Source organism: Molossus molossus, unplaced genomic scaffold (assembly GCF_014108415.1).
Source record: "Molossus molossus isolate mMolMol1 unplaced genomic scaffold, mMolMol1.p scaffold_m16_p_10, whole genome shotgun sequence".
NCBI classification, from domain to species: Eukaryota; Metazoa; Chordata; class Mammalia; order Chiroptera; family Molossidae; genus Molossus; species Molossus molossus.
In genome coordinates, this window is record NW_023425345.1 from 106,023,334 (window position 1) to 106,045,111 (window position 21,778).

The following is a 21,778-nucleotide window of genomic DNA, read 5'->3' on the forward strand; positions in this document are numbered from 1 at the left end:
TTAGTTCTGTTCATCTGGGTTAAATAACTGTGGTTAGATCTAGTACTCATTTTGGAAAAAAGGAGAATCAGAAGTTTAAAGAGACCATTAATGTCCTTAAAAGCAGCACCAACTTCAAAACCAAGCAAACCCTTTCACATCGTGGTTGGCTGATGGATAAGGCCGACTAACACTGAGCACCTGGGCAAAGGCGGGGCTACCATCCTGCCCCACATCCTCCTTCTGAACAACAGGCTCTTACAGACCCATGTCCATGGAAATGGTTTGAAATAAAGCTGACCAGTTATAATCTTATCTTGTAATTACTGAAAGAAGCAGAAAGACTGCAACGAACAGGTGGTCACCTACCTTTCTGTGTTCATTTCAAAACCAAATGGCATGAAAGTGAAGAGTGGGTGGAAGAACAGTGTTTAGGCCTAACACAGGGCAACCCCTCCCTAAAACCTTAGTTTCTTTTCTTTTCTGACTTGGCCAAAGCTAGTGAACAATTTCCTCCCCGAAGCTGTCAAACCCTGAGACCACGCTGAGCACCTGTATGTGTGGTCCATGTGGCAGCTTTAGGGGCTAAAAGGAACCCTTCTGAGCAGGGTCTGGAAACAGGAGCAGCAAGTGCCAGCAAACACAGGGAGGGTCAGTGTGTCAGGTACGGATCGCTGTCAGCCAGCAAATTCTAGAGATCTGGAAAATGGTTTCTTTTCCAGATACCTCACAAAGAACTTGACTCTCTCAAACCACAAACTTAGTGTCTTGCATAATAAATTACAATTAAATTCATTTAAGCGTTTTAATAAATAAAGCATCACGGCTGAGATCTGACATCACAGTCACAGATAAGGAGCACTGCTAGGCTCAAGGGGTGACGGTGAAGCGACTACTGCGGGGGAGCGCAGGCCACGTGCACACTGAGCCTAGAGCGCAGACTTGCTGCAGGCACCGCACACACCACCTCTGGAGAGAACTAGAGCAGAGGAAAAGCAGAAGACTGGGTGACGTCCATGCAACCACCACCGGATGACACCTTCATGCTGCAGAATCAACTGCAAGTTGTGTTACTTTAGATAAGCTTTAGGTAGGTTCCTGATCACATTAAATGAAACTTTCTTCCATTGTTAACAATTAGGCGAGGGCGTTAGTACAGGATATCCACTGATACATACAGAATATTAGAACAGCAGAGAGGAAGCTACACAGATCATTCTGTCTTCAAATATCAGAAACTTCCATGTCGGAGCAGTGCATGAACTCCACCTCCCATAGGCTTAGTCCAAAAACTTCCTGTTGGCATTTGCACCAAACAAGGCTCCTCGTACCTCTGGCATCATCTGTGAATAAATAAGATCTTTAATAAATAAGCGCTGTTGATAGGAGATCTTGGGAAGAATTGCACATTTAAAAAAAAAATTTTGTATTGAAGTTATTGGGGTGACATTGGTTAATAAAAGTATACAGGTTTCAGGGGTACAATTCTATAATACAGCATCTGTACATTGTCCTGTGTGTTCACCACCCAAAATCAAGTCTCCTTCCATCACCATTTATGAAGAAGTGTATCAAGTCATAAACCCTAACCGACTGGAAAGGGTAACTCAAAGCTATGAGCATCAAATCTGTCAAAGGACCCTTGGTGAGAAACTTAACCAGTCACAAAGTTGGGGCTAAGACTGACTGCTTTAAAGGGACAAAGAGCCCTGGTCAGTTTGGCTCAGCAGATAGAGGGCTAGCCCGCAGACCAAAGGGTCGTGGGTTTGATTCCTGGTCAAGGGCACATACCTGGGTTGCAGGTTCAATCCCTGGCCCTGGTCAGGGTAAGTGCAGGAGGCAACCAATTCATTTGTCTCTCTCACTTCAATGTTTCTCTTTCTTGCCCTCCCTCCCGCCCACTGTCTTTTTTCTTTTTATCCTCACCGGAGGATATTTTTTTCATATTTTTTTCAGACAGAGTGGGAGGGAGGGAGAGAGAGAGAGAGAGAGAGAGAGAGAGAGAGAGAGAGAGAGAAACATCAATGTGAAAGGGACACATCGAGTGGTTGCCACCCGCACAACCCAACCAGGGCCGGGGACAAACTGCAACCGAGGTACGTGCCCGTAGCAGGAACTGAACCCGGGTCTCTCTGGCCCGCAGGCCGATGCTCTAACCGCTGAGCCAAACCAGCTAGGGCCCGCCCACTGTCTTAAAAAAAAAAAAAAAAGGAAAAAATACCCTCCAGTAAAAATTTAAAAAAAAAAATTGCTAAATTAAAAAAATAAAAGAACTATACTATCTAAGGCTTCTGTTATATTATGATGTTGGGAGAAGAGTCTGTTAACAGTTTTATCTCCTCATCATAATATATGTATCACCTACATTCTTTCTCTCAATAAATATTTCCTAAGTGCCAAGGAACAAGCAGAAAACATACAATGCAAGTTGTGCTGAGGTACTTGTTATTGCAACAGAAAAATCCTTAGGATTAAAAAAAAAAAAATGAGCCCTGGCCGGTTTGGCTCAGCGGTTAGAGCGTCGGCCTGCGGTCCAGAGAGACCCGGGTTCGGTTCCCGCTAAGGGCATGTACCTCGGTTGCAGTTTGTCCCCGGCCCTGGTTGGGTTGTGAGGGTGGCAACCACTCGATGTGTCCCTTTCATGTCGATGTTTTCTCTCTCTCTCCCCCACGCTATCTGAACAAAATATATTTAAAAAAAAAGATGGCAGAGGAAAATGAAAAAAAAAATCTTTAGGCTTTAACCTCAAACTTCTAAGGCTGTGTTCAATAGGGTAGCCACTAGGCACATGTGGTTACTGTACATTTGAATGTGGCTAGCAGAGCTGAGGAACTGAACTTTTAATTTTACTTAATTTAAATATCCTTTGTAGCGAGCGGCTGCTCGATTGGGCAATAAAGCTGTGCGGTTGGAGTTACGAAGGTGACGTATCTCCTCAGCGGCAAGTGCTTTCCTGTGAGACAAGCCGGCGGCAGGTCAGAACTGCGGGGAGATGCCCAGCACTTTGCAACAAACACATTGCTCTGCCTTTTTTCCAAAGTTTATTTGTGCAAACACCGGACCATTTGAAGAGCGGCAGCCCTATGGTAATTTCTTTAAACAAGTGATTTACTTTAGTTGCCATTCTAGCTGGAGAAGAACTTCAGTCAGCATCTCCACATGCAGTAAATGTTTACGTTATATTCCTAGACAAACAAGCCCCTTATTCTGACCCCAAATCCTCTCTCGTGTATATGGTACTGCTTTAGTAAATGTCTAATCCCGTACTTTTTAAGAAAATGTCAAAAATGTCGAGAGCAACAAATCCCAAACACCAGTGAATGGATGTGTTCCTGTATCACTTCAAAGTGACAGACCAACTACAGGGAAGTATTCCCACACTCACCTGCTGAGCTATGAGATCCAGTCGGCTTTCTAGGGTATTGGAAACCTTTATTTTACGATCCCCATTATAGATCTCAACTCCACCAGCTCTACAAAGAACAGAGGAAATAATTTTTATGGATTTGAGGAAGTCAGACACACGTGGATTACTTGATTCTCTTGGAGGAAAATTTTGGGATGTGGAGTGTCTAAACAATACAAGGGGCCAATAAACATAAGCAGTAAGCTTAAAATAAATTCAAAAAGTTTCTTCGGATTTAAGGTATGGATGCTAATAACCGTCATTTACCCAATGACTGCTACGTGCCAACCTGATTTTCTGCTAATTACCAGCGGTACTGGTAAGGCCCGACTGTGTCAGATGGAAGGTGCCGTGGTCACCCTTTACCGACGAACCCCCAAAAGGCCCCCCCGGAGCCTCACTTCCGGTCCCTTCCTTGGCTTCTCAGCACCTCACAGACACGTGGCAAATGGCTCCATTTCCACAATACAGAGCCTAGGGAATGGGATTCTTTTCTACACCAAAATTTTACTTCACCAAATATTTCTTGAAATAAGCAGGCTATGAGACAAAGGCTGGGTAAGGTTTTGCAAATTTTCTTTTGGAAATTTTAATGGACTATGACCTTAATATTATCTTCTTACTTCATATTCCCTCACAGCCATTTCTTTGTTTTATCTACCTTTGGTTTCTATAACAGACTGTACTGTTCATAAGGGCATGGCTGGCTCTTTGCTGAAATCCTGACCCACCGTCTGTAATACAACTTCTTGTCTTGCTGGGGAGTGAGGGAAGCAAGACCACCTCTCTGTGGGAGTATCTCCTGGGTGCCAGGCACTCACTGAAGGTGAGACCCAGGGCTTTCTAGGACTCTGTCTTCCCAATAACCTGAGTCTTGGTATCCTCACCATTTTACAAATAACACAGGCTTAGAGGTTTAATAAAATGACACATTTATTGAGTAAAATGGCAATATTTAAAATTCCACTTTAAATTCCACTGGAGTAAGCCCACAATCCTTCATCTGCAATTCTGAAATTCAAAAAGCTCTGAAACAAAAAAACTTAATTTGTGTGATGCAAAAACCTGCACTGACTCTGGTCACTGGGCAGCACACAACCACACATCGATACCTACCTGTCTGTCCCTCACAGTGCGAGTACCCTTATGTTCAGACCTGCTTGGAGATACTGTGTAACATGTGGTACATGTGCTCCATGAACTTTTATAAATGCTGAAATGCTAAACACCTGGCCCCAAAGGTTTCGGGAACAGTGGCCTTGACTGAAACCTCTCCTTTACCACCTGTCTGCTTCCTCTCCACGGTAAGGCCGGCCTGGCTGGGCCTGCGCGTGCACCAGGCTGTGGTGAGTGCTGCAGACATCATGTCATTTAAGCTTCCAAGACTTCTGTGAAGAGGTGTTATTGTCCCAATTTAGAGACGAGGGTGCAGAGTGCGTGCAGAGTGGAGAATCAAACCTGAACCTGCACCTGTGTGCATGCGCACACACCTTCTCGGTTTGTGAAGCACTCCGCACTTCCACACCAACACACTCCATCTCTTTTCCTCATTTTATGAAACAAAGAAGCAGAATCACAGATCCCACTCTACAGAAGATGGGTTAGGCTCCAGGCCCCATGGCCATGTAGGTCTGACACGACTGGTGCTCTCTCAACTCTGCCCATGTCCCAAGGGCTCTCTGCAATGCCAGCATAATTCAGACAGATGCAATGGAGAGAGAACCTAGCTCTCCCCTTCTCAGCAGTTTTTACTGCCTGTCCCACCTGCGTGAAGTTTACGAGGGATACGGAAGAAATGTTCCATCATCGCCTCAGTCAACATACGTGCTGGTGGGGTTTTCGGTTCTGTGCCCTAGGAGCCCAGCCATCGGTTTAGTTATCCAGGACTACTTTTCCATTTCTGATGGCCGCTTAGAAGTAGAGATTATATTCTTTAGAATCTAAGAGATCTGGACCCAGCTTTGAGTTCTGGGTCCAGAATTAGTGCTGCTTTTCTGCAGAATAAAACTGAGTGGCCTAAGAAGCTAGACTTTTAGAGTTTGTCTACCAGACTAACGAGGAAGAACCACAACCAAGCACTGACAGAAAAAACAGCCACACCTGTCCTGTGACAAAGAGGGTCTTGGAGAAAACCATTTACAAAAGGCCCAGTCTAAAGGCCATCCTCCCAGTGACAGAAAGCACATGTTAAAGCAGGAATACTCCTTACATCTCATCAGGCAGGTAGGTCTCCTGATCAATTTGGACATCAACATCTCTTTTGGTGGCGATTTTGTACATAGGGATTGCTTTCTGCACGGCAGCCTGGAAAAGCAGAAAATGATGACAGGTTTTAGCACAAACTCTTTTTTCCAGAAACAAAAAACCCAGAAACAAAAACCCCACAAATTATACAAGCAGCTATATATTTCAAGTAGAATAATAAATTGTTAGTGGAATATAACATGGTACAGACACTGTAGAAAACAGTGTAGCAATTCTTCAAAAAATTAAACAAAAATTTACTATATGCTCCACCAATTCTACATCTGGGTCCATCCAAATAGATGCACGCAGAGACTCAGGCGCCGTGCACCGACGCACAGCACTGTTCCCACAGCCAAACTCGGGGCAGCCCGTGTCCACTGAGAGGGGAGCAGACAAGAACGGTGCAACGCCGTTCTACCAGGGAAGGGAGTTCTGACGCGTGCTACAGCACAAGGTGGACCTGAAGGCATTGTACTCAGCGAACGAAGCCAGACACAAAGGACAAATGCTCTGATTCTACTTGTATAAGGTACCTACTGTGGTTAAATTTGTGAACACAGAAAGTGGAGTAGTGGCTGCTAGGGGCAGGGATGAGGGGACGGGGAAGGGAGTGTTTAATGGGGACAGAGTTTCAGTTAGGGAAGATGAATGTTCTGGGGATGATGGTGATGGCTGCACAACAATGCATGGACTTGAAACAAATGTCCATTTAAAACAAATGGTTAACTTTCTATGTACATTTTACCAATTTTATAAAGAAATAAGCTCATTGGAAAAAATAAATGAAAGTGAGTTTTTACCTTACTATACTGCAATTAGTGTGATAAAACATAATTGATGGAAAGTCCTTTGAATAATATTGTACACACTCTAGTACAAATGTAACTAACATTTTCTATGAAGGAACGTTAATGTTTTCTTCTGACAATACTACCAGTTGAGCAGATTTATGCATATATTCTACTCTTCCCTGCTCCTCAAATCTAATATTGCACCACTTTAGAGAGCTACTTAGGACACTGGATGTTGACACTCTGTTAATTTCAAGAAGAAATTTGCTTGACACCCAGCAATACTGTTGTGTCATCTAGAAAAGCCAGTCGGTAGCTGGACCGGCCTCCATGGCAAGATGACCACCCCAGGGAACTCAGTTACATTACCTCTGCTGTAAAGGCTCGCAAACGAGGCTGCCAGCACAAACATGGGTCCGGGTTACGGACATGATTTATAGACTAGAACCAGTCTGCTAACTTATCATGGAGACCAAGGGGAATAAACACCTAAGTAATCTGGCTGACACATTTCCTTTCCTAGGAGGTAAGTTATTTAGGGACGATGAAAATATATCATGTATTATAAATGTATGAATTTATAAGAAAGGTGATTGCTAAGGGACTGAGCACTCACTTCCTTGCCTGAAAGCAAGCCATATGGAAGAATTTAATCTAAAGAGCAATTTGATAGCACAGAACCACAGCTAGGGGAGTCCATGCTTTGACTTGAAGTGTCCCAGAGTCTCTCCTTCAGCACAGTGCGTCCAACTACTACTACAGCCTACATGTGCCTGTCCTGGGGCCAGCAGGTCGTCTTCGGACCAGGGCACCTTCTCTCTTAGGCAGGGCATGGAGGAGCACCGCAATATTTGCTCCTGGAGCTACAGTGATGTTTTCACTGTTGATCAACCTCTCTATGGTACCCACCTTCTTTCTCTAGATCTAGGAATGTATTAGGCTAGAGCCAAGCCTTACTGGTCTGAGAGCCGTTTGCCAATTTAAGATAGCATTGTCTGGCCCTGACCGGTTTGGCTCAGTGATTAGAGTGTTGGCCCATGGACCGATGAGTTGGGGGTTTGGTTCTGGTCAAGGGCATGTACCTCAGTTGCAGTTCGTCCCTTGCCCTGGTCAGGTCGTGCAGGAGGTAGCCAGTAGATGTGTCTCTCTCACATCGATGTTCTCTCTCTCTCTCTCCCGCCCTCCCTTCCCCTCTCTCACTCTGTCTGAAAAGAAACGGAAAAATATCCTCAGGTGAAGATTAAAAAAAAAAAAAGATAGCATTGTCTGTCTTTGCTCAATTCCAGTAGGTGCTGCCTCTGCTGCTGCGTTTTCAGAAGACTAGGTTCTTACAAAATCTCCAGAAAGGGAGCAGGTACAAACTCAGATGGCAATGCGACTTCTTTAAGAAATTAGATGCTGAGGTCTCTTCAATGAGTATCTTCAATGTGTTGAGACCCCTCTAATCCCCATGGTTGAGCTGTCATCCATTAGAGCATGCATTTCATCCCCATTTCTGCTCTTTCAAAGAAAGACTTTTCTGAGCTCTTTACCTTTACCAGAGGGAAATCCTGTTTCCGGCAACAAACAATCATCCGGGGCTCCAGTAACTGGTACAAACCCTACAACACAATCAGATGCAATTAGAAGGAAATAAAAGCTCTAAAATTAAGCAACAGCAAAACAGAATGTTTTTGAGTCTTCCATCTACTTTTGGAAAAAATTATCCCTTATAACTATCCCCCAAAGACAGCGTATAATACAAGAACATGGAAACAAAATCTTGATATCACAAACCAGATAAATACACCCAATGCTCAGGTAGTAAAGACAAAATTTACTGAGGAAAAATATTACTGTAATTGTAAAATATTATTGTAATATTATTGTAATTCTTATATTAATAAGAATTCAGAGACAAGTAGTAAAGAATTAAAATGTATACAGCCTTTAAAAAATGTATACAGCCTTTGGTCTGAACCCCAATATCTAAAGCAAGTATTTTAGGGGTGAAATCAAATTAGGAAAACTAATTTAAAGAGTAGTAAGCCTAGCCCTGGCCGGTTTGGCTCAGCGGTTAAAGTGTCGGCCCACGGACCAGAGAGTCCCAGGTTCAGTTCCCACTAAGGACACGTACCTCGGTTGCAGTTGGTCACTGGCCCCGGCTGGGGTCATGCGGGTGGCAGCCACTCGATGTGCCTCTCTCACATCGATGTTTCTCTCTCTCTCTTTCTCCTTCTTCCCCTCCCGCTCTATCTGAAGATAAATGCAGAAATGTCCTCGGGTGAGGATAAAAAAAGAGTGGTAAGCCTAGAAGTCTTACCTGCCCAGGCAGGCCTCATGGTTTTCTCATGTAACACACATTTCTCTGTCAGACAAGGAACAGAGCAAAAGGAAAAGAGCTAAGAGCTAAGATGAGGAAAGAGGAAAAAGAGCCTGGTCGGGGTGGCTCAAACTGAGAGGTCCCGGTTTGATGCCCGGTCAGGGCACATGCACGAGTTGCGGACTCGATCTCCAGTGGGGGGCGTGCAGGAGGCGGCCAATCAATGTTTCTCCCTCACATCGATGTTTCTCTCTCTCTAAAAAAAAATTAAAGAAAAGAGGAAAAAGCTAGCTGACCTCTAATATACCTTGTCAATTTTATAAGAACTGTGGCTATAAACTGTAATAGACTTGGCCTATAGGGTACCTGGAGGACCAGTCCATCCAGCAGCACTTGGTACCTAGTAGTGTCTTTTACCACCTTGCCGAGTCTCTGTTTTGCTTCATTTAGTAGGTCCTACAATGAGTGGAGAAGAAAAGAGTTAGGCACACGCCTGGGTAGTTGACATCAAACTGATCATGTGGCTGTATTGGCTCATATGCTTGCTTCCCAGCTTACTGCTGTTTCCATTCAGCATGTTCTCTGCGGCATGATAACCCCGATGCTGTCCTGAGCACATTGGTACAAGGAAGCACAAAGCAGCCATCATGGCTCCCAGGAAGCTCACACACTGGCAGAATAGCCCAGATTATTAATCAGTTCAAAAACTGACAGCTCACTAACATGGAAAGAGTTATATGATATAGATTTGAAAAGCAAGCTATTAAGAGTTATATAAGACAATTCTATTTTTCGTTTAAAGAAAAAAACAGATAACATCTGGGTAGAGATCACAGTACCAACAACGAGTTATCTCAAAAAATTCCCTGCTTACCTTTGAGAGGGGGGATTATCAATAATTTTAATATTCTTTATGCTAGTCTGAAAGGTAAATTATAATCAATAATGTTACAAACCACTATATCCTAGTGACACTCTGATTCTACATTTAAACAGCTTTCTGATTATAAACTGGTACTCCATGCAGCTTTTCTAAGGAGATACATGCAAATCTCCACAGTTGGTGTGTCAGCTTACACATCAGTATTTTATGCATTTCCTAAGGCATTAACTGTTCACTTGAATCTAACTGCCTCCAAGGAATGTAAAAATAACAGAATTCTGGTCCTGGAAAACAGGAAAATAAAAGCTATGACATCAATATCAAAGTCATGTCTAGCTGGGTCCTGCCTAGTCTGAAGAGTGAGCAGGCCTTCCTCAAAGACATTTCTACTTCATCTCTCTTTAAACCACAACACTAGAAATCTCTACTTCAAGACCAATGGACAAGAATTTAAATGTGTTTTCCATCTCCCTTAAAAAAACACACAGCCCTGGCAGGTTTGGCTCAGCAGTTAGAGCGACGGCCCTCGGATGTAAGAGTCGCAGGTTCGATTTCCAGTCTTGATTCCTGATCAAGGACACGCACCTCTATTGCGGGTTTGATCCCTGGCCCCACTCTGGATCATGTGGGAGGCAACTAATCAATGTGTCTCTCTCTCACATTGATGTTTCAAGCACGCTTTCTCTCTTTCTCTCCCTCCCTCTCATTCTATTAAAAAAAAAAAAAATCAATGGAAAAATATCCTCAGGTGAGGATTAACAAATAAAAAATAACTAGCCCGGCCTGTGTGGCTCAGCGGTTGAGTGTCAACCCATGCACCAATCGCCAGTTTGATTCCTGGTCAGGGCACATGCCCAGGTTGTGGGCCAACTCCCCAGTGGGGAGCATGCAGGAGGTGGCCAATCAATGTTCTATCTCATCGATGTTTCTCTCTCTCTCCCCCTTCCTCTCTCTCTAAAAATCAATAAAGAAAAAAACAAAAACTAGAAAGTAAAGTCAAATCTACTAAACCACTGGGCTATATACATCTGGTTACAAAACCTAAATATGCCATCTGAGACAGTGCGGTCAGAAAATGTAGCATCCAAAGTGTTTCTACAATACATTAAGTGATCTTTCTCAGGGTCCTTTAAACTTTTAAAATCGTAACTCTTCATAAAGGCAGCATAACTGGTCAAGATTATAACATTTAACAGTATGTGCTATAACTCTTTTTTTTTTAAATCCTCACCTGAGGGCATTTTCCCATTTTTTGTTCAGGTAGAGTGGGAGGGAGAAAGAGGAAGAGAGAGAGAGAAACATAGATGTGAAAGGGACACATCGAGTGGCTGCCTCTCGTACGACCCAACCAAGGCCGGGGACAAACTGCAACCGAGGTACGTGCCCTTAGCGGGAACTGAACCCGGGTCTCTCTGAACTGCAGGCTGATGCTCTAACCGCTGAGCCAAACCGGCCAGGGCTGCTATAACTCTTGGTACTCAAAATTAGAAAGGCTGCTGAATCATTTAAGCTATATGCCTCTAAACTCTTGAATTGTACAAATAGTATCTACACAATAGCTGTCACACTTGTCATTTTTGACTCTGGGCATAAATATTGAAGCAGCAATATATTTTCTTGGTCCATGTCCCTCAAAGTATGTCAAAAAGTGAGCTGATTATTATTCCTGAAACAGCTTGTCCTTCTAGCTTCCCATTTTGTTAATGGAACCAACATTCTCCTAGTCAGCGAGGCCTGAAATTCAACATTTGGTGTTGAACTTAGAAGAGGGGAATCAATCAGTAGTCAACATCTGGAACGTCTTCCTATAAAATGTGTCAACACTGACATCATGTTAGATTCATCTAATAAGAATCACATCTTACAGTATCAATTTGTTTCTTTAATCATCTAAGAAAATGGTATGTTTTCCATTTATTCAAGTTTTATAGTTTTTTCATATATAGGTCTTATTCACTTACATTTATTCCCAAAAACTAAATAATTTTTGTAGCTATTATAAAAAGTTCTACTTTTTGTTTGACTTGCTAATTGGTTATCATTGGCATATACAAAAACTTAATTTCTGTAAGTTCTCTGTGTTGCCAGTCATCTTTTGAACTAATTACTAGTTCTTACTGTTTTATGGATGTTGTATTTTCTGTGTAGACAAACATATCTGCAAAGATGATAATTGTCTCTTCCTAATATGTATATAACTCTTATTTCTCCATTTTATGAGGAATAGGAATCTAGGGCCTCTGTAGTAACAATGAGTAACAGTGGAATAACAGCAGGCGTCCTTGCTTAGTTTCTGAGTATAATGCTAACACCTCCAGGCTTTCTCAATTAAGTGGCATGTTTCTGTAGGTTTCTGCCCTCTTCCTAGGATGACAAGATTTCCCAAATGGTTTTCTTGTGTCTAACTTCTTCCCTGTTAAATTTAGCCTGCACACTCATACATGAACCTTATTTATAATAACCTCCATAAAGTAAAATAAAACTTCAATGAAGCTTTCTGTTAAAAACAGGTGAAGCTCTCTGGCCTGCACACACGGCCCCTGAATTAACTCCAGCCTCCCCCGCTAGACTCCCTAGTGCCCACCATCCTCTTATACTGTAGTCCACCCGTGATGTGCTGTGTGAGTCTATGAGCGCTGTCAGATCACAGGGACCTTAAAGACAAGGCACATACCTTATTCATTTTTGTATTTATTATGTTCTCTCTCTAAAAATCATTCAATTCTTTAATTAGACAATGTTAACTAGTAAATTCTGTATAATAGGCAAATAAACATCTTATAATTTCATAATAGGGGCTACTCACTGTAATAAGGTCATCTCTTGCTCTAAGGACTTTGAGTCTTGCTTGATTCATCAAATTGGACATCTGACTACAAAAGATATGAAAAAATAGTATCAGTACAGTGTAAAAAACAAAAACCATAGAGAAAGAAATATACAGCTTCCTATGTATGTACAAATACTTCTCTTTGTACATACCCCAAAGAGAACTCTACTAAAATGTATTTAGTTATTTCTACCAACTAATTTTCAAAGATAAGGAAATATTTATTCAGTGCCTACCAAGGGGCAAGCAATTTCTTATCAGTTACTCCAGCTTAATCTTTTAATAATCCTGTGAGACTTCCACTTTCACAAATGAGGAAAGAGAAGTTAAGCAACCTGCCCATGGTCAGACAAGCAGTAAGTTATCCATTTAAGACAGGAATCCATATTTGCTTGACTGCAAAGTACCTGTTCTATTCTCTTGTCCCACTGACTTTGTAAAGTTTCCTTAGTTTAATACTGTGTGACCAGGATGTACTTACATTTTTTTCTGCTGCTCTATCTGCTTTTCTTTCTTCTCATAGTATTCCATAATCTTCAGTCTCTGGGTCTGCACAAGACGACCCTTCTCAATGTTGAACTCTTCTTCTGCCTACCAGGGAATTAATTAATTCATGACGCCAGACTTTGACAGTTTTATTTTAAGCAGATGGTGACCAAGAGGTACTTGTTTATAATCACCTTATTCTATATCAAAAACAAGAAATTTATTATAATTCATCTTCAAAGATCACCTAATTTACTCAGAAGAAAAGATCAGGCCCTGGCCGGGTAGCTCAGTTGGTTGGTGTTGTCTCAATATGTCAAGGTTGCGGGTTCGATCCCCTGGTCATGGCACAAACAAGAATCAACCAATAATTGCATAAATAAGTAGAACAACAAATTGATGTTTCTCTCTCTCAAATCAATTACAAAAAAAAAAAAAAGGAATGACCAGTAATTTTCATCATAAATAATGAATCAGAAGACTGAAAATTTGATCAAGGATAATAGTACCCAGCAATAAAGTTACAAAAGATAGCCCTGGCCGGTTTGGCTCAGCGGTTGGAACGTCGGCCTGCGGTACAGAGAGACCCAGGTTCGGTTCCCGCTAAGGGCATGTACCTTGGTTGCAGTTTGTCCCTGGCCCTGGTTGGTCGTGCAGGTGGCAGCCACTCGATGTGTCCCTTCACGTTGATGTTTCTCTCTCTCTCTCCCTCCCGCTCTATCTGAACAAAAAATGGAAAAATGTCCTCGGGTAAGGATAAAAAAAAAAAAAAAGTTACAAAAGATATAATCAGATAGAATATTCTGTATATAAAAAAATTATTACTTATTCTATATTCTTTTGCTTACTAGAGGGCTAATAAAAAGAATACAAAACTTGAAGTTTAGAAAATTTGGGTACTGCCTAAATATTCTGTGTATAAACAATGTGCAACTGGAAATATCTACACAATTTCTAATTGCTATCACTTTTGTAATGATAGGAGCTTTCATTTTATACCTTACATACTTCCAAACTATTTATTTTTACTTTTTTTTAATCCTCACCTGAGGATATTTTTCCATTGATTTTTAGAGAATGAAAGGGATGGAGGGAGGAGGGAGAGAGAGAAACATGGATATGAGAGAGACACATTGATTGGCTGCCTCCCACATGTGCCCCAACTGGGGCCAGGGATTGAACCTGCAACCCAGGTATGTGCCCTTGACCCAGAATTGAATCTGTGACTCCTCAGTGTGCAGTTCAACACTCTAACCACTGAGCAACTCTGGCCTGGGAAAACTATTTTTTAAATACTATACCTTCCTTAACCAACCATCACACTTAGTCACAGAGGCTAAATGTCTGAATGCTGGACTCCATGAGAAAATTAATCTATCCATTGCATTCCCTTTTTAATTCAATTTTTAAAATATGTTTCAATTGGAAAATTTTAGATTTACAGATAAGTTGCAAAAATGTTAGCCTACCGTCACCCAATTTCTCCATTTTTAAATCATCTTAACATACTATATACATGATTTTTCAAAACTAAGAAATTAACACCAACCATTATAATGAACCAAACTCCATGTATTATTCAGTTTCCTTCGTTGCTACCTACTGTCCTTTTCTCTTCTAAAATATGACCCAGAATACCACCTCTTATTTGGTCATGTGTCTCCTTAAATCTCATCTGACTGTGACAGTTTCTTAAGTCTTTCCCTGTTTATATGACTTTGATAGTTTTGAAGTGTATTGTTATTTTACAGAATATCCCTTTTTAAAAATTAATTAGGCTGGTGTTATAGGTTTTGAGAAAAATACCACATAGGAGAAGTGTCCTCCTCCTATCATGTTTAGGGGTAACCCGATGAATTACCTACATCACTGATGATGTTAACTGTGAGGACTTAGTTAAGTCTTATTTCTCCACTGTAAAGTTACTATTTTGCCTTTTTCATATTCTCTTCTTTGGAAGTTGGTCACTAAGTTCAGCCCACACTCTGAGAAGGATGGTGGTTGGGGAGAAGAGTTAAGCTCCACTTTCTTGCAGAGGGAAGTTATCTACATATATTAGTTGGAATTCTCCTCTGAGGAATGTGTGTCATTTCTTTTTTTTTTAATCCTCATCTGAGGACATTTTTGCATTTATTTTTAGATAGAGCGGGAGGGAGAAAGGAGGAAGAGAAAGAGAGAAACATTGATGTGAGAGAGACACATCAACTGGCTACCACCCACAGGGGGCCAGGGAAGAACTGCCACGGGGGTACATGCCCTTAGTAGGAAACAAACCTGGGACTCTCCAGTCTGCGGGCTGACGCTCTAACTGCTGAGCCAAACTGGCCAGGGCTCTGTCATTTCTTTCCCACTCCCTACCACAAAATTTCAGGACACTTAATGGCCATCAGAGTGGTTAGAAAAAAATTTTATTTTTAATGGTAAAGATAAGAGAGATTCTTATTAGTCCTATGCAGTGCATTGTTAAACAATTTTACTAATTATTATTTAGCAAAAAAACCCCCGAAAACATATAAAACTTCGTAACTTAAGCCTAAAAAATGAAATCTTACTTTTGCATCTATTTCTTCTGCTTTTTCATTGGCTTCTTGTTCAATAAAAGCCATCATATGCTTGATCTAGAAAGAAAAACAAAAAATCATTTCACTTTTTAATATAAAAAGAGAAAAATATATCTTTTCTAATTCATTCAACTATTTATTAAACATACATGATGTGTCAGGTTCTGTGTATAAGGAAAAATTAGACAGTTTCTGTCCTCAGGTAACTTACATTTATAGAATTTGCTTTAGCAAAGGGATAAGGTGCAATATTCAATAACACCAGTAAAGAGAACATTATCTTACTCTGAAGGAACTTGGGGTCTACAGAAGTCTACTTCATATACCCTTCAGCCAGCATCTCTGTCTTCACCATCTCTAAAAAACTGTATCAAAGAGCTATGTCTATTTACTCTTTCAACTTTCTTAACTTTCTTACTTAGTCTCCACATCCTTCAATATGATTTCTACCCCTCCCCATCCAATGAAATTACACTCATTAAATCACAACAATCTCGTTGCTCTTATATCTTGGCCTTGTCTTACTTGATCTGTCAACATCTCTCCATGTGCTGACCTCCCTCCCTTATTGAACTATCCCTTCCCTTTACTTCCATGACTTCCTCATTCTCCTTCGGGCATATTCTTTTAACTCTGCCTCTCAGATAGTGCTTTCTTTTTTATATATATCCAACTCAAAGTAAACTAAATTCAACACATTAAATAATGAACTGCTGATTTCCAGGGGAAACTAACTATGTAGGTTTAGGAGCCAGCGACCCAGAAACTATACCCTAACTCCCTAAACTGGTTAAAAGTAGCATGGAAGATTCATTTGCACCTACACAACAGCTCACTCAACGTGAGCTTCATAGTTACCAGCCTGAGAGGAGATCCTACCCACGATGGGAAAACAACAATCGACCCAATTATAACAGAAGAGCCCAAATAACCCACAAAACTGTCACTCCTAGAGCATCCAGCTCAGGACTTGAAGGAGACCGCGCCACTGGGTCCTACAGAACATCTACTGCACAAGGCCACCAACAGAGACTGGGAGTCATAGCAAGTATAATACATAAAAACAAACACAGAATTACTTCAGGCCAGAAGGGATTGGCATGAAGTATTCAAAGTAATGAAAAACAAATATCTGAAACCAAGACTACTCTACCCAATAAAGCTATTATTCATTTTGATGGTAAAATAGCTTCCCAGACAAAGAAAGGCTAAAGGACATTATTACTACCAAATCAACATTGCAAGAACTACTAAAGGAACTGTTGTAAGAAAAAGAAGAAAAGCCCTGGCCAGTTTGGCTCAGTGGTGAGAGCATCGGCCCACGGACCAAAGAGTCACGGGTTTGATTCCAGTCAAGGGCAGGTAACTCGGTTGCAGTTCGATCCCCGGCCTTGGTTGGGGTCGTGCAGGAGGCAACCAGTCTATGTGTGTCTCTCATATCGATGTTTCTCTCTCTCACCCTTTCTCTCCCTCTCCCTCCTTTCTACTCTATCTGAAGATAAATAGAAAAATATCCTCAGGCGAGGATTGGGGGGAAAAAAAGTAAACTGGCCCTGGCTCAGTCGATTGGGTATCCTTCAGTCACCAGAAGGTTGCCAGTTCAATTCCTGGTCAGGCACATGCCCAGGGTCAGGCTGGATACCCAGTAGGTAGCATGCAGGAGACAGCCAAACACTGTTTCTTTCTTTCTCTAAAAATCTATTTAAAAACGTTTTCTTAAAAATATATTGTAGTGCTCTGGCCAGTTTGGCTCAGCAGTAGAGTGTCGGACTGCAGACCGACGATTCGCGTGTTCAATTCCAGCCACGGGCATGTTGCAGTTCGGTCCGCAGACCTGGTCGGGTCATGCAGGAGTCAACCAGTAGATGTGTCCCTCCCACGGCAATGTTTCTCTCCTTCCCACTTTATCTGAAGATAAATAGAAAAAAAATATATCCTCGGGTGACGATTAAAAAAAGAAAAAGAGAAAAATGTGTTTCAGTAAGGACTGGAGAGAGATAGAAACAATTGGCTGCCTACTGCATACCCCCTACTGGGATCAAGCCAGAAACCCCAGGCATATGCCCTGACCTGAAATTGAACCTGGACCTCTCAGTTCATGGGACGACACTCAACCCACTGAGCCACATTGGCCGTACTATTTAAAAATCTTTTTTAATTTTTTTTTTCTTTATTGATTTTAGAGAGAGAGGAAGGGAGAGGGAGAAAGAGATAGAAACATCAATGAGAGGGAACACTGACTGGCTTCCTCCTGCATGCCCCCTGGGGATCTGGCCCACAACCTGGGCATGTGCCCTGACTAGGAATTGAACCATTGACCACTTGGTGCATGGGTCAACGCTCAACCACTGAACCACACTGGCTGGGCTAAAATTCTTATTTAAAGAGAAGTACGAACTGCCAGGCCAGTATGGCTCAGTGGTTGAGCATCAACCCATGTACCAAGAGGTCACTGCTTTGAATCCCGGGCAGGGAACATGCCCAGGTTGTGGGCCAAATTCCCAGTGGAGGTCATGCAAGAGGCAGCCAACTGATGTTCTCTCTCATCAAAGTTTCTATCTCTTTCTCCCTCTCCCTTCCTCTCTCTAAAAATCAATAATAAAGAAAATAAAATTTAAAAAAAAGAAGTACGCCCTGGCCAGTTTGGCTCAGCAGTTAGAGCGTTGGCCCGAGGTCCAGAGAGACCCGGGTTCGGTTCCCGCTGGGGGCACGAACCTTAGTTGCAGTTTGTCCCCAGCCCTGGTTGGGTCGTGTGGGTGGCGGCCACTCAATGTGTCCCTTTCACGTCGATGTTTCTCTCTCTCTCTCCCATCTATCTGAACAAAAAATGGAAAAATGTCCTCGGGTGAGGATGAAAAAAAAAGGAAGTACAAATTGGTTGTTATAGACTAGTCATGAGGATGTAAAGTATAGCATAGGGAAAATAGTAAAAAATATTCTATGGGCCCACTGGCCCAGACACCAGGGAGGCCGGCAGATGCAGATATTTAAAAAAAAAAAAAATCTAATAACTATGTATAGTGTCAGATGGGTAGGAGATTTATCAGGATGATCATTAAGTAAGTTATGTAATGTCTAATCACATGGGTGTACACCTGAAACTAATATAAGTCAACTATAATTAAAAAATAAAAATGATTTAAAAATGGAGAAAAAATTTTAAATAAAACGAGAAAAAAAGGATAACATACAAGCAACACAGCTAGTCAAATTCACTGGTAGTTTTGCCCTGGCTGATTTGGCTCAGCAGTTGGAGCACGAACTGGAGAGTCCTGGGTTCAGTTCCTGCTAAAGGCACATGCCTTGGTTGCAGTTTGTCCCCAGCCTGGTTGGGGTTGTGTGGGTGGTAGCCACTTGATGTTTCTCTCTCTCTCTTCCTCCTGCCTCACCTGAAGATAAATGCAAAAAAGATAAAAAAAAAAAAAAAGATAAAGTGGCAGAGAGGAAGGTGGGAGGGAGGGGGAGAGAGACAGAGATCGACTCGGGAGGGACACATCAACAGGTTGCCTCTTGCATGACCCCGACCAAGGCCGTGGACAAACTGCAACTGAGGTATGTGCCCTTGGCCGAAATTGAACCCACAACTCATTGTCTGCAGGCCAATGCTTGAACCACTAAGCCAAACCAGCCAGGGTGAAAAATAATTGTTTTTTAAAAGCAGCTGATTTTTGAGGACTTCTGGTCAAGATGGCAGGTAGGTAAACACAGTATCACATTCTCCCACAACCACATCAAAATTACAACTAAACTACAGAACAACCATCATTCAAAACCGCCTGAGCTGAATGGAAGCCCTACAACTACGGAATTAAAGCAGCAGCCACATGGAGACTGGTAGGAGGGCAGAGTCTGACAGGCTGGTCCCACACCTATGTGTGGGGGCTAAAAATTAGGAGGATTCCTCGGCAGGGAAGGTCCTCCCTGAAAACTGAGGGGTCCCTGCCCCACACCAGGTGCCCAGCTCAGGATTCCAGTGCCAGGAAGAGAATCCCCATCACTTCTGGCTGGAAAAACCAGTGGGAACTTGAGGCTCAGGGAGGCTGAGGCGGCTGGGGCCCCAGGCAGTTCCTTAAAGGGCCCGCGCACGGACTTATCGGACTCTCTCCCTGTAAGCTCAGAGGGGAGGCAGCTTGAGAAGCGCCAGAGACATACAGGGAAGAGCTGAGCTGTTTGGTTTTGGAGCGAGGGCTGGAGAGGGGGCTTTCTTCGGGACAAACGTGCTGTCAGAGGCCTTTGTTCCTTTGGTGAGCCCTTCCCTGGGGCGGCAGACAGCTGCCATACCTGGGACCCCAGCAACCTGGCTCACACTGGTAGCCCCGCCCTGGTGACTCCCTGAGGCCCCGCCCCACCCAGCTTTCAGGCCCACCCAAGCTGTTGCCAGTTGCTTAACCACAGGATTGGCCTGTCTTGGATCCTGCTTCAGGTTTTCCTAAATTCTTTCAAACAAGCAGCAGCTGGTCTCAGCTAGCCCTGTACCACTCGTTCATTAATTAGTACATAGAAACACACACAGGGAGGCAGCCAAAATGAGGAGACAAAGAAACAGGTCCCAAATGAAAGAATAGAACAAAACCCCAGGAAAAGAACTAAGTGAAATGGAAATAAGCAACCTAACAGATGTTGAGTTCAAAATACTGCTTATAAGGATGCTCAGTGAACTTAGTGAGAACCTCAGTGAACTTAGTGAGGGTCTCAAGAGCATAAAAAAGGACCAGTCAGAAATGAAGGAGGCACTAACTGAAATAAAGAATAATTTACACAGATTCAATAGTAAAGTAGGTAAAACCAAGTAGCACACCATTGATTTGGAATATAAGAAAGCAAAATACACCCAATCAGAACAGCAAAAAAAAAAAAAATCCAAAAAAATGAGGATAGTGTAAGGAGCCTCTGGGACAACTTCAAGCGTGCCAACATTCGCATCTTGGGGGTGCCAGAAGAAAAGAAAGAACAAGAAATCGAAAACCTATTTGAAACAATAATGGCAGAAAACTTCCCTAACTTGGTGAAGGAAACAGACATACAAGTCCAGGAAGCACAGAGAGTCTCAAACAAGATGAACCCCAAGAGGCCCACACCAAGACACATCATCATCAAAATGCAAAAGGTTCAGGACAAAGAGAGAATCTTAAAAGCAGCAAGAGAAAAGCAGTTAGTTACCTACAAGGGAGTTCCCATTACACTGTCAGCTGATTTCTCAAAAGAAACTTTGCAGGCCAAAAGGGAGTGGCAAGAAATATTCAGTGATGAATAGCAAGCACCTACAACCAAGATTATTCTAACCTGCAAAGCTATCACTTAGAATTGATGGCCATGTAGTTTCTCAGACAAGAAAAAGCTAAAGGAGTTCATCACCACCAAACCATTATAATATGAAATGTTGAAGGGTCTTCTTGAAGAAAAAGATAAAAAAATATGAACAGACAAAATGGCAACGAATACATAGCTATCACAACTGAATTTACAAACAAAATGAACAAGCAGAACAGAAACATTCTCACAGATATAGAGAACATTTTGTTGGTTACCAGATGGGAGGGAGGGTGGGGGAATGGGTGAAAACGGTGAAGGGATTAAGAAGTACAAATTGGTTGCTAGAATGACAAACCTCAAAGGGAAGGGAGGTTGGGAGTGGGAAGAAATAAACCAAAGAACTTATATGCATATATGCATAACCAATGGACATAGACAACAGTGTGGGAAAAGGCAGGAGGGGGCGGGAGCGGGTCAATGGGGGAAAAATGAGGAACATCTATAATACATTCAACAATAAAGATTAAAAAAATAATAAAAATAAATAAAAGCAGCTGATTTTTAAAAATGTATGTGGGATATGTAGATTATTAATTTTATTTATTCATTCTCTCACTTAAAGGTAAACTCAGTGAGTATTGGGATCTTGTCTGTCTTTTAAACCACCGTAACCCCTGAACATGCAACAACTGCCACCATAGTAGTTGATCAATAAATATTTGTGCATGAATGAGAAAATGTTGGGAGTTTCAAGCCTTCTAAAGTATCCCAAGTACTATTTAGTGTTTACTAATCTGGAAACATTTTCCAACTTTTCCATGTAACACAAAAATACCATAAATCTAAAGTACACACCAGTGTACAAAAGTGAGTTAAGATTTGTTTCACAAGAATGTGAATATACCTAACACTACTGAACTGTGCACTTTAAAAAGTGATTACGATGAACCTGACCAATGTGGTTCAGTTGGTTGGGGGTCGTCCCATGAAATGGGAGGTCACCAGTTAATTCCTGGTCGGGGCACATGCCGAGTTGTAGG

At 42.1% G+C, this 21,778-nt stretch overlaps 1 protein-coding gene across 1 annotated transcript in view; it reads right to left on the bottom strand.

The window, feature by feature from the left end:
- Positions 1–770: 770 nt before the first annotated feature.
- The window catches only part of ATP6V1E1 (ATPase H+ transporting V1 subunit E1), a 28,199-nt gene continuing 7,191 nt past the window's right edge, over positions 771–21,778 (bottom strand). The window contains exons 2-9 of the mRNA XM_036252128.1: positions 15,477–15,542; positions 12,920–13,029; positions 12,415–12,481; positions 9,092–9,181; positions 7,956–8,024; positions 5,595–5,689; positions 3,365–3,452; positions 771–1,322 (exon numbers count right to left, since the gene is read on the bottom strand). Of these exons, the coding sequence (XP_036108021.1) occupies positions 1,260–1,322; positions 3,365–3,452; positions 5,595–5,689; positions 7,956–8,024; positions 9,092–9,181; positions 12,415–12,481; positions 12,920–13,029; positions 15,477–15,542 (648 nt within the window). The 3' untranslated portion in view covers positions 771–1,259. The remainder of the gene's footprint in view (positions 1,323–3,364; positions 3,453–5,594; positions 5,690–7,955; positions 8,025–9,091; positions 9,182–12,414; positions 12,482–12,919; positions 13,030–15,476; positions 15,543–21,778) is intronic.